Raw genomic sequence first — 13,568 nt, 5'->3', positions numbered from 1 at the left:
AAACAAGACATTAGAGGACTGGTGGTTTGAGAAACACTGGTTGATGTTTTTAACATTTTATTGACCAAACAACTAATGGATTAATGGTTTAAATAATTATTAATGATAATAATGTTTAGTTGCAGCTCTGGTATAAATCCAGCAGCACATTAGAAAGTTTTTCAGAGACAAAATGTCTAGATTTTTGTGTTTTGAATAACAGAATTATGAAAAAGCAAAAATCTTTGCACATCTATTTCTCAGGCAGGTGCGTCAGAGGGCGACAATCAAGTCCAAATTAGAAAAAGAAGAGTTCCCACACACATGGCCAACTTGCAGAATTTATTATGCGACGTTTCAGTACTAGATCTTTTTCAAGCAAAAAGGCTTGAAAAGGGTCTAGTACCGAAACGTCGCATAATAAATTCTGCAAATTGGCCATGTGTGTGGGAACTCTTCTTTTTCTAATAACAGAATTATAAAATAACAGCGCTACTTTTTCCAGTAACAGTAATCAATAAAGTTCCTGTTTCCCAGTTACAACACCGTTACCGTTAGCAACAATAAAACGCTCCGTTACTTGACTCATGAAGTCTCGTCACTAAATAATAACACAACCTGTTAAAGTGTAGTAATACATTATAAACTTTCTTATCAGTTCATCAACTGGTTGGAAACTACTACTAGTAACTATATATAAAACTAAAATAAAAGCATTTCAAAGTAAAGCGCCCAACGCTGCTGAAAGATTCACCAAAATAAAAGCCTGAAGCAGAATAGTTGAGGGATGAGCTGGAGCTGGAGCGACCGGTGGAGTTGAGTTTACAGAGAGGGACTCCCCGAGGGTCAGGAGTATTATGGGATGGCTCCCTGAGGGTCGGAGGTCGTATTCTACAGGAGTATTATGGGATGGCTCTGTGTGTTCATAAACAGACTGAGAGTCACGGTCTCCCTGTGCACTGACTTCAGTTTGTAGTTGTGCAGTGAGGTTGCCAGACCAGGATGACATCCCATAATAGTTGCTGCTGCTGCTGCAGGGGCCAGGTTGCCGCGGTGACCCTGTGTTGTTGAGGATGCAGTGTGTGGCTGGAGATCGGGGGGATTCTCCCTCCGTGTTTCCCCGACTCCACAACACAACACAGAGAGAAGCTTCTAAAGTTAACTCTTTACTGCAGCTCGTCTTCTCACATAAAACATGAAGCCATCCATTTGATCACTTATTGATCAACAGTGTAACATAGAAACTTTGATCAAACGTATAAAATCTATAAAAATATATAAAAACTCTGAAACAGTCAAAAACTAAAAGGTGCTGGTTCTGGAGCGAAGACGACTCAACGCTGCCACCTGGCGTCCAGCTGTCGCCATGCCGACGATGACGATGATTCACTGAGGAATCAATGTTGGATCAATACGACAAAACAAAACAAAACCTCTTCAATGTCAAACAGAAACAAGAGAAAGAATCAAAGTTAAATAAACTAATAAATAATGAAGAAGCTCCACCCAAAACAAAACCATTAATCTATCCGTTATTAATGAATCTGTTGATTGTTTAAACCATCAATCGATTAGTTGTTTGGTCAATAAAAAGTTAAAAAATGTTTAAAAACATCAATCAAAAATAGTTGACGATTAATTTATTAATCGATGAATTGTTGCAGCTCTAGTGTAAATGAAGCCAAGCAAAAACATATTTATCAACATAATTAAAGGAGCAATATACGTATTTGTAATTAGTTTTTGTCTCTTAACCCTTCTGTTGTCCTCCGACCTGTTTCCAATGGTCCTTCTTTCCTCCCTTCCTTCTGTCTCTCCATCCCTCTTTCCTCCCTCCTTTCTCCACTCCTTTCCTTTCTTTGTTCCTCCCTTCCTCCATCCTTCTTTCCCTCCTTTCTCCATTCTTCCCACCATCATTTCCCTTCCTTCCTTGACCCAATCTGTTGCCTTTCTTTCTTTCTTTCTTTCTTTCTTTCTTTCTTTCTTTCTTTCTTTCTTTCTTTCTTTCTTTCTTTCTTTCTTTCTTTCTTTCTTTCTTTCTTTCTTTCCTCCCCCCCCTTCTTCCCTCCATCCTTCCTTCTTCCTTCCTTCCTTCCTTGACCCAATCTGTTCCCTTTATTTCTTTCTTTCCTCCCTCCCTTCCCTCCGTCATTCCTTCTTTCCCTCCTTCCTTGACCCAATCTGTTCCCTTTACCCATCCTTCTTTCCTTCCTTTCTCCCTTCCTTCTTCCCACCATCCTTTCCACTTCCTTCCTCCTTTCTTTCCCTTCGTTCTTCTTCCTTCCCTGATCCAATCTATTCCCTTCCTCCATCTTTCTTTCTTTCCTTCCTTCCTTCCCTCTTATTCCTTCCTTGAACAAATCTGTTCCCTCCCTCCATCTTTCTTTCTTTCTTTCCACAATCCTTTTTCCCTTCTTTCCTTCCCTTCGTCCTTACTTCTTCCTTCCTTTATGACCCAATCTCTTCCCTCCCTCCTTCTATCTTTCCTTCCTTTTCCCTTCCTTCTTTTTACCCATCTTTCCCTTTGTCCTTCCTTCCTTCCTTCCTTCCTTCCTTCCTTCCTTCCTTCCTTCCTTCCTTCCTTCCTTCCTTCCCTTCGTCCTTCCTTCCTTCCTTCCTTCCTTCCTTCCTTCCTTCCTTCCTTCCTTCCTTCCTTCCTTCCTTCCTTGGCCCAGGAGGACAACAGAGGGTTAAATAAAGGTTGATTCTTTCTGTTTGATGTTGAAGACGTTTTGTTTTGTTTTGATGTAACAGTGTTTCCATGGTGAACCACCTTCATCATCATCAGAGCCCCAGGTGCATGATGGGATGCGGCGGCGGCGGCAGCCTGCTGCTGCTACATGCTGCTGGTGGCGGTCCGGTCCTTGTAGGACTCGGAGCTGCCGGCGTTCTTGGTCCCGGTCCAGATGCCCTGCAGCCGGTAGCTGGTGGAGGTGACGGCCCACATCGCCGTGGAGACGGAGGCTCGGAACGACGCCTTCCTGGCCGTGAAGAGGACGAAGATCTGGACGCCCTGAGGACACGAGGTGAGAGACGCTCAGACGCCGCGGAAACGTCACAATACGTTCTACTAACGCTTTAGTTTTATTTCACTTACTAGATTATTTTCTACAACAGAATGTTTTTCACCATCCATCATTTCTATGAGGTGTCCAGAACAACATACTAAAAGTCCTAAGAAATCCTAGTTGGGGAAATATATTTAATTCTCATCAATCCAACATTGATTTACTCTATAAATATAAAGTCTATGGTGCCAATACAATACACCCCAATGGGGCTATTTTTTTCCTTTACTCCTACCACAATGAAACTTTACACAATGAAAGTATCTATGAAATGTAACATTTTTTGTATTACAAGTTTCTTTGAAAATGATCTTGAATATGCAAATGAGCCTTACACTAATCAAATATAAATACACCCGAATGGTAGCCTGACAAGCCAGACTATATCATTAAAATGTATAGTCTGGCAACGACCGGTAGACCGCGGCTCAGTCCAGGGGCGGGATGAAGGCTGTCTTTCAAACTGCCTCTGTACGCAATAGGGTAGCGCTACGACTAATCAGAGCAAAGAGCAGGACGACTTAGCCGGACAAGCCAATTAAAATGTACGTCGTCATGGCGTTAAGCCCGCCCAACGACTCTCTAAACAGATAGAGCGCTGTGATTGGTGAACACAATCGGTGTTCGAGACTCAAAAAGTTCCTATGGCTCGTTTCTAGACCCACCTACGGAGCAAATATTTTTGCTGCCGCTAGGGTGCGTCTAGATTTCTAGGCTACCCGAATGGGCTATTTTTTTTCCTTTACTTCTACCACAATGAAACTTTACACAATGAAAGTATACATGAAAACTAACATTTCTGTATTTAAAGTTTCTTGGAAAATTAATTTTAAATATTCAAATGAGCTCAACACTAATTGACTTATGGTACAAAATAGCCCCATTGAGGTGTATTGTTTTCTGGCCTTATTGGCACCATAGACTTTATATAGAGTAAATCAGTCTTGGATTGATGAGAATTAAACATATTTCCCCAACTAGGATTTCTTAGGACTTTTAGTATGTTGTTCTGGACACCTCATAGAAATGATGGATGGTGATGATGTATTTAGTATAAACTCTAATAACTCTGCTCTGTCTCCTCTCGTCTTCTTCCTCTGTGGATGAAACGAACGCACCTGTGTGGCGGTGCAGAGGCAGAACAGGACGCTGAAGACCAGGTGCTCCGTTCCCGTGGTGACGAGGACCAGGTATCCCAGCGACCAGGACACACCCAGGATGACGGCCAGAGAGAAGCAGGTCAGGAACTTCTTCTTCACCGACGCTCCGTTGGTTCTGCAGACGACACCACACGGTCAGCGCTCGCCACACACACACACACACACACACACACACACACACACGCTTCCTGTCACCTGGCGAGGCGCGGGTCGGTCCGGCAGGTCGTCATGGCGGTGAGGACCAGCAGCGCCGTGTTGTAGACCAGGACCAGAGCCACTGGCAGAACGAAGCCCCAGAACAACGGCCGCCCGAAGCCGAAGCGCTGGTTCCGGTCCAGACCCGAGAGCCAGCAGCTGCAGGACCACACGTGAAAAAAAGTGAGAGTAAAAAAACGTTTAAAATTCTATTAAAAAAATTTGTTTAAAAGATTCTCGAAAAAGTGGTAAAAAAAAAAAAAATTTAAGTAAAAAATAAATAAAAAAGAATTTAAATAATAATAAAGAAATGTGGTAAAAAAAAAGTTTTATAGAAAAAAGTGGTAAAATTTCAAAAGATTTTTTTTTTAAATTCTAGAAAAAGTGGTAAAATGTTTTTTTAAAAAGGAAAAAAAAAGATAATAATAAAGAAAAGTAAAGAAAAAAGATTAATAGAAAAAAGTGGTAAAATTTAAAAAAAAAAAGTTCTCAAAAAAGTGGTACAATTTCTTTGAAAAAGGGTTAGGGTTAAAAGTAAAAATAAATAAAAAATAATAATAAAGAAAAGTGATTTTAAAAAAAAAGTTTTATAGAAAAAAGTGGTAAAATAAAATAAAAAAGTTGGTCAAATTTATTTAAAAAAAGATAATAATAATAAAGAAAAGTGGTAAAAAAAGAAAAAAAAAAGATTTTTTGAAAAAAGTGGTAAAATTTCAAACAAAAAAAAAAGTTTTTAAAAAATCTAGAAAAAGTGGTAAAATGTATTTTCTTTAAAAAAAAAGTAAAAATAGATAAGGACCCTAGTTTGAGAACCGTCGTATTAGACGACATGACACTGAGCAGGGGGCGGAGCTTAACATCGGTTCAAACATGCAGAACTTTATTGACACCTCCTACTGTTGATGTAAAGACAAGAGAAACACGACCCACAATTCCTCCTGGCGGTATCTCAGCGGGTCGTCGGGCCGGTAGGTCGCTCCCAGGGTGATCGCCATGACGACGGCAGGAGCTCCTGAGACAGAGACAACGAGTTTAAACGGTTTAAACAAACGTTTATATGGACGACCACGGGGGACACGTCGGTTAAAAAGAGGAATTTAAAAAGCAACTTTAAAGGGATAGTTCAACATTTAGTCAAATTGGCCCAATGCCATAATCCCTATAGTCATAGCAGTAGGTTCGTTACCTTTAATTGTCGGTGCAAGCTATTTTTAGAACGGCGGAGCAGAGCCGTGAGCTGCTAAAACAACTTTTAATCAGTCTTTTAAAAGAGAAATTCCATTTCCTAATTGGGAATGGGAATGCTGCTCATTTCAAAGGTTGAAATTTTCAAATCTGATTTTAAAAAGTATTTTCTAAATCAACCTTTGAACTCTGCATCCGCAAATCCTTATTGAAATTCCTCTTTTTAACTCCCTTTTTAATTCCCGTGGTCGTCCCTACGTTTCCTGTGCCGGGCGCCGTACCCCAGCCCACGGCGGCGCTGATCCCGCTGCAGCGCGGCGGCAGCGCGGTCCTCGCCGTCCGGACCAGGAGCAGCAGCTGCGTTCCGTACACGGCGTTCCAGCTGAAGGTGGCCAGCAGGAAGAAGTGGAGCAGAGCCGCCACCGCCGTGCACGGCCCGCTGTCCGCCGCCACAAACTCGTCAGACTGCAGGACGCCTTCGGTCTGACTCGTGGTCGGCTCGTCGTCGTCGTCATGGTGATAGTTCTGCACCCCGGAGAGGAAGGTGATGATGAAGGCCAGCAGGCTGACGTAGATGCTGAGCAGCGTCATCCGGGAGTTCAGGTTCTGGCGCCGCCGCTGGAAACTGACACAACAACGTCCACACAGTTTATTCTACAGCATCGTCAAAGACCTCTGTGTTTCCATGGAGACGCGGCGAGGTGCGTACATTTTTTTTTTTTTTAATCTGGTAAAATTGATCAGAAAAAGTGGTAAAATTTCTAAAGAAAAAAAAGTTTTAAAAATTTTAGAAGAAGCTGCTAAAATTTCTCAAAGAAATTCTAAGAAAAGTGGTAAAAAAAGAAAAGTCAAACAATAATAATAAAAAAAAGTGGTAAAAATAGTATACAGTAAATAGTAAAATGACTCAACAATTCTAGAAAAAATGTGGTAAAATTTCTCAAAAAAAGGTGGGGGGGGGCAAACAATAATACAAAAAGGGGTAAAATGTCTTTAAAAATACAGTAAAAAGCTGAACAGAAAAATTGAGAAGAAACTGGTAAAATTTCTCAAAGAAATTCTAGTAAAAAGTGGTAAAATGTCCAGAAAAAGTAGTGGACCCTTGAACCCTGTCAACCCTCCCACTCTGAGAACCACTGACATTTACTTTAGTTAGATAGTTTTGTTGTACTGGCTATACTGAAGTGTAGGGACTACAGGTGGAAATTAGCTGGGAGCTAAATCTGGTGCAACCATCTTTTCATTTTTTCCTTTAAATGATTCATGTAATTGCACACTGTCCCTTATTAAACTACTAAACTAAACTAAACTAAGTATTTATACTGAGTAAACCGGCGAGGTGTCTTACTTGTCTTTGACGTGGTAGACGATGGTGACGGCCAGGCCGAGCAGCGACAGAGACAGACCGGTGATGGAGATCCAGTCCAGGACCTCAGGGTACTGGAAGTCCTCCCTGAAGGACTGAGACAGACAGAGACACGGTGAGGACGACGGGACGTTTCCCATCATGCACTGCTTCCTTCAGCGCGAGGCGGCGGCGTCTCTCACCCACAGCGCGGCGAAGTTGGTGGTGTGGTTACAGAAGCAGGTGAGCACGCCGCCGGACGAGTTTCCTCTGGAGCAGCCGGCGGCGCTCCACTCGTCCACACCGTAGTCCCAGAACACGCAGGAGAAGTCGTGCAGACGCGTCCCATTGGGCAGCTGAGACACAGCATGCCACACGTTAGGCCCCGCCCACATGCTAGGCCCCGCCCACACGTTAGGCCCCGCCCACCAGTGGTGTAGTCTAATGTGTTGTAGTGGGTAAACTGCTTTCTAGGTGGTAAACTGGAATACTTGTATCACATAGACCGGTGGTTCTCTAACTGTTTTATATCAAGGACCCAAAATTGACACAAATTAGACCACGGACCCCCATTGGACAAAATCTTGAAGCAAACACCAGAAATACACAAATAATCAATGTACATTTAAATTAGGCGTACATTTTTGAAAGATATTCATATTCAAAGATATTTATAAAGATAGAAATTTCTGGGAAAAAGTGGTACAATTTCTCAGAAAACGTTGAAACATTTCTAGAAAATAGTGGTAAAAAATATACAAAAAAGTGGTAAAAATTTTAGAAAAAAGTGGTTACATTTTTTTATTTTTTTTTTAATCTGGTAAAATTTATCAGAAAAAGTGGTAAAATTTCTAAAGAAAAAAAGATTTAGAAATTTTAGAAGAAAACTGGTAAAATTTCTCAAAGATATTCTAGGAAAAGTGGTAAAATCAAAAAGTCAAACAATAATAAAAAAAAAAGTGGTAAAAGTAAATAGTATATATATAGTATATAAATAGTATATAGTAAATAGTAAAAAGTTTGTTTTTTTTAATTGAGAAGAAACTGGTAAAATTCTGGTAGAATTCTAGAAAAAGTGGTAAAAATTTTCTAAAAATTCTAGAAAAATGTGGTAAAATTTCTCAAAAAAATGGGGGGGGGGCAAACAATAAGACAAAAAGGGGTAAAATTTCTTTAAAAAATTGTGTAAAAAAAAAAAAAAAGTAGAACAGAAAAATTGAGAATAAACTGGTAAAATTTCTCAAAAAATTCTAGGAAAAAGTGGTAAAATTTCAAGAAAAAAAGAAAAGAAAAAAACAATTAAAACAATGATTAAAAAATTCTAGAAAAAAGTGGTAAAATTTCTCAAAATAATTCTGGTAAAAAGTGGTAAAATTTCCAGAAAAAGTAGTGGAGCCCCTTGAACCCTGTCAACCCTCCCCCTTTGAGAACCATTGACATTTACTTTAGGCTATACTGAAGTATTTATATTGAGTAAACCTGAGTATCACATAGACTGCACCACTGCGCCCACACGTTAGGCTCCGCCCAGGAAGCAACACAAACAGGAAGTGCTCAGTGGACTCACCGTCGGTCTGAACTGCAGCTCCACGCGCTGCGGCACCAGGCTGTAGCCGTGGCGACCCTGGACCGAGGCCGACAGGACGCGCACGGTGGCGCGGCGCCGCCGGTAGCGCCGCGACCTGAAGAAGTTGTCGTTCTGGTAGAGGACGAAGCCCAGCGACACGGCGGACGGCGCCTCCTCCTGGCGGCCGCTGGCGTTCCCTAAACACAGCACAGGAAGTCACACATCCACCACAGCTGTGACATCATACCTCCCCTGTGACATCATACTTCCTCTGTGACATCATAGACTGACGCTCTGACCTGGAGGGAACTGGACGTAGACCAGAGCGTCGGCGATGAACCCGTGTCCGACCTCCGCCGCCGACGCGTTGGTGTCCAGCCGAATCCGGTCGGCGACGAAATTCCCCGACGCTCCTGAAAGCATCAAGACAACAGGTGAGTCAGCTGAGCGTCCAGCGCCACGGCAACAAGGAGCCTCCTCCTCCCCAACTTCAGCTTCAGCTTCAACTTCAGCTTTATTGTCCCCTAGGGGAAATTCATGTTGCAGAAAGGTAAAAAAAAACACAGAACATACAGTATAGAGTACTACATCCACACAACATTGAAATGACAAGTATCCCAGAGGGCAAACTGGGAGCTGCTCCATACAATCCAAAATAAATAAGTAAGTGAATAAATAAATAGATAAGTGGGGTGTATCATGACTGTTTAGAATTTGAATTAAGTTGGGTAATGGCTTGTGTTATGAATGAGTTTTTCAGTCTATTTCCTCCTCCTCCTAAAGGTGTGATGTCAGAGTGTAAACAGGAAGTCCAGAGTCCGACCAGCTCTCGTGTCCTGAAGTGTCGACTCGCTGAGACAATAAAAATAAAGTGTCGACTATAAAACTATAAAACACTCAGAGTGGAACTAGGTCACAGTGTTTGTTTACTGCTCGGTGGCGGTGTGGGGGGGCGTTGTCACTCCCCGATTTGCATCGCTACCCGATTAGTGACGGCTACGTACGGTAACTCCACTTGGACAAACTTAGTTGAAGTGACTTAGGATCACTGCCCTGTGTGCGTCGCCAGAAACGGTTTATCTTTTTATTTAAAAAAAAAAAAAAACTTTATTAGTAATGTAAACTGAGGGTTGGTTGTGGTGGTCTGGATCTTGATGCTCAGAAAACAGCAACAGAGGCGACTTTTAGTGTTTACTCTCGTCTTTTCTCGCCGGCCTCATCACCATGACAACCACAAACAATCACAACTAACCACAACACTCACTGAATAAATGGATAAATTGGATTGGAGTTGCCGTAGGCAGCTGTCCAAGATGGCGGCCGGTCTGCGCATGCACAGACCAGTATTGTCACCAATCGGGTAGTGACAGGTGTGTCGTGGCGGTTCTGACCTGAGAGCGAGGTGAACTGGACGCCCCGGCCGCCGCCAGCGAGGACCCGGGCCGACTGGACGACCAGGTTGGGTTGAACCACCTGAGACTGAGACGAGTTGAGGCTGGAGCTCAGGTTCAGGGACAGCTGGTCCAGAGTCCGAGTCAGACTGAGACAGAGATGGAGACACACAGTAACCATGGTTACATCCACACGGTTTTAGTCCCATTAGGCAACATTTAATTAAAACTTCCTTATTGAAACGAAAAGTTTATGCAACAAATTGTAAAGAAACAGTTTGTTTCCAGTAGAGCTGCAACTAATGATTATTTTCATTATCAATTATTCTGACGATTATTTAAATTAATAATTGATTAGTTGTTTGATCAATAACATGTTAAAAATATCAATCAGTGTTTCTCAAACCACCAGACGACGTCCTCAAATGTCTTGTTTTGTCCACAAACCAAAGAGAGACTCAGTTTATTGTCATAAAGGAACAAAGAAACCAGAAATATTCACATTATATTATTATTACACATAGACCAGAGCGGCATTTTTATGCAAATGAGAATGACTGATGCATCCTGGGTAATTTAGGGGCAGCGCCTGGCATCCCTCCATTGAAAAGTTCAGCCTAACTGGCTTGACAAACTAACTAACAAAAAGTTGTCTATTAACAGGCTATTTACAGACAACACTTAGCCAAAACCTACCCGGTGATTCGACCAAATACGTGTAGATGTCTGGGTAAGAAATTTCTGGCCACTGTGTGGAGTCATTGATCATTGTGGGAGGCTAAATGAGCATACCGCTAGATTAATTAATTGTAATTTTTCAAGATAGCGTGAACGGTGGGTTCCAAAGAGGGTGTCAAAATAATTATGAGACATAGTGCTACAAAAGAAACAAAAAATAAAACATTCAAATTGATTGTTAGTTAGTCTACGCTCAATCAAAACACAAAAAGCCACTGAGTGCAATTTAAAAATGCCGGGTGCTGCCCCTAAATTACCCAGGATGCATCAGTCATTCTCATTTGCATAAAAATGCCGCTCTGGTCTATTGGAAAAATGGTGTCTGTGATAGAAGACAGACGTGGCTAAAGAGCGATTGAATAGGCATTACACGACTTTTCCGAAAAGTGGGGAAAAATAATTGTTTTGGTCACTCACTAGCTAGTAGCTAACGACGCTAGCTAACGTTAGCTAGCTACTAGCTAACACTTAATCTCCGCCGATCTCCCGTTTCTCCTTGTAAAACTTCACAAAGTTCAAAAGACATTAGTAACGGTAACGTTACGTTTGCCAGATAACTTTGAAGGTTAAAGTATGTGTTATATAGCCTACATAGGCTAAGTATGTTTATTGATGTCTTGGGTTTGGGGAATGGGATAAAAATGACTCTGGGAATACGTTCCGGATATTGTGAGTCGCTATTGCAGGAACCCCAGGCACATTTTAACCATATTCAAAAATAAAAAAAAGTTGTTTTTGCTGAACAAATTGCTGTCTACCTATTTGGTTTCATCGGGTTTCATCCCAGGGTTCTCCACCCTTAGAACGCTGCGCAACACGTGACATGGGGAGAACCGCTCTGATTGGTGGAACAGCAGACCAATCAGAAGGCCAACAAAGGGTCAATTTGGCGTTTAATTACCCCAGCGTGGCGTGGTTCTCCTTGGTGTCGTCCGGAGCACTGAGCAGCTGGCTGACCGTGGCCACCGCCGCCACGCGGACCTCCTAAGGCACAGACAGGAAGCTGTGGTGTCACGGCTAAATGTGTCCCAGTGAAAAAGAGGGCGGAGTCAGGTCTTACCTCCGTGGCGTTGGGGGACAGCAGCAGCGTGTTGGCGATCTGAGCCGCCGTGGTGACGTTCTCGGCCGTCAGCTTGTCAGGTCTGGACGTCAGGAGCTGAGTGCTGGACGCGAGCGTCTCCAGATCAGCGGCGTCTGTGAGCTGAGACAAGAAACGTGTCATTGTTACCAGGAAGTAGACTCGAACAGGAAGTTTAACTTTCTGGCGCTTGCGTCTCTTACGTTCTGCTGGATGTTGCTGAGTGTCTCTTCACAGTTGAGGAGGCGCGGTGGAAGCTCGAATTCCACCGATCCATTCCTGTTGGAACATCTGGTGGAAGCCTGTGGTTTACCAGCTGCATGGGAAGAACACACCTGCTTATTATGGGATGGACAGATGTTGAAACTATGTCAGACAGTGACGTCTGGGTGGATGAAACCTACCATTGATGCCTCCAGAGGGACAGGGTTCCTCGGAGTAGGCGAACCAGCCGACGGGCGTAGATTGGAATGTGTGATCGTCCACTGTCTTACCTGTGCAGAAGTTCTCTGATTTCAACAAGACACGAGAGGAGACGAGTCAGGACAGGAAGTGTCCAACATCTGGACCAATCAGGTCAGAGAACCAGACCAGGAACCAGACTCACCTTTAGAACAGGTCGGTCCGGTGTACTGGTCCTGACAGACACAGACTCCGCCCTGTAACACCCCACCGTTAATACACACTAGAGGAGGGGTGGTGGGGGCTGTGGTGGTGGGGGGTTCTGGAGTCGTGGTGCGAGCTGTGCTGGGTTCTGGAGTCGTGGGGTGTTCTGGAGTCGCGGTGCGAGCTGTGCTGGGTTCTGGAGTCGTGGTGGGTTCTGTGCTGGGTTCTGGAGTCGTGGTGGGTTCTGGAGTCGCGGTGTGAGCCGTGGTGGGTTCTGGAGTCGCGGTACCAGCCGTGGTGGGTTCTGGAGCAGTGGTACCAGCCGTGGTGGGTTCTGGAGCAGTGGTACCAGCCGTGGTGGGTTCTGGAGCAGTGGTACCAGCCGTGGTGGTTCCTGGAGCCATGGTGTTATCTGGAGTCATGGTGGAGACAACCTCGGTGGTGGAGACAACCTCAGTGGTGGAGACAACCTCGGTGGTGGAGACAACCTCGGTGGTGGAGACAACCTCAGTGGTGGAGACAACCTCGGTGGTGGAGACAACCTCAGTGGTGGAGACAACCTCGGTGGTGGTTCCTGGAGTCGTGGTGTTATCTGGAGTCATGGTGGAGACAACCTCGGTGGTGGAGACAACCTCAGTGGTGGTTCCTGGAGCCGTGGTGTTATCTGGAGTCGTGGTGTTATCTGGAGTCATGGTGGAGACAACCTCGGTGGTGGAGACAACCTTGGTGGTGGAGACAACCTCGGTGGTGGTTCCTGGAGCCATGGTGTTATCTGGAGTCGTGGTGTTATCTGGAGTCATGGTGGAGACAACCTCGGGGGTGGAGACAACCTCAGTGGTGGTTCCTGGAGCCGTGGTGTTATCTGGAGTCATGGTGGAGACAACCTCGGTGGTGGAGACAACCTCGGTGGTGGTTCCTGGAGCCATGGTGTTATCTGGAGTCGTGGTGTTATCTGGAGTCATGGTGGAGACAACCTCGGTGGTGGAGACAACCTCAGTGGTGGTTCCTGGAGCCGTGGTGTTATCTGGAGTCGTGGTGTTATCTGGAGTCATGGTGGAGACAACCTCGGTGGTGGAGACAACCTTGGTGTTGGAGACAACCTCGGTGGTGGTTCCTGGAGCCGCGGTGGTGGTGTTATCTAGAGTCACAGTGGTAGTGCCAACTGTCTCAGTGGATGGTGAAAGTGTCTCAGTTGGAGAAATGTTAGCATTAGTAGTAGCTGGAGTCACAGCAGTAATCTCTGGTCCAATGGTTGG

At 44.0% G+C, this 13,568-nt stretch overlaps 1 protein-coding gene and 1 long non-coding RNA gene across 2 annotated transcripts in view; both read right to left on the bottom strand.

Annotated features, from left to right (window-relative positions):
* LOC311001087 overlaps nt 1-13,568 on the bottom strand; it is a 441,127-nt gene that overhangs the window by 403,897 nt on the left and 23,662 nt on the right. The window lies entirely within an intron of this gene.
* Nucleotides 2,669-13,364, bottom strand: adgrg7.1 (adhesion G protein-coupled receptor G7, tandem duplicate 1; the record flags this gene model as incomplete). The annotated part of the gene is made up of 15 exons (XM_083986987.1): nt 2,669-2,992; nt 4,166-4,322; nt 4,403-4,561; nt 5,333-5,414; nt 5,869-6,212; nt 6,936-7,048; nt 7,136-7,288; nt 8,500-8,696; nt 8,799-8,912; nt 9,891-10,039; nt 11,530-11,612; nt 11,689-11,829; nt 11,910-12,022; nt 12,111-12,215; nt 12,314-13,364. 15 exons carry the CDS (start codon nt 13,362-13,364, stop codon nt 2,816-2,818), a joined length of 3,138 nt encoding a protein of 1,045 aa, XP_083843113.1. The 3' UTR covers nt 2,669-2,815.

Source organism: Trachurus trachurus, assembly GCF_905171665.1.
Source record: "Trachurus trachurus genome assembly, chromosome: 2".
In the NCBI taxonomy this organism is placed as follows: domain Eukaryota; kingdom Metazoa; phylum Chordata; class Actinopteri; order Carangiformes; family Carangidae; genus Trachurus; species Trachurus trachurus.
This window is presented reverse-complemented; position numbering and strand designations above follow the sequence as displayed.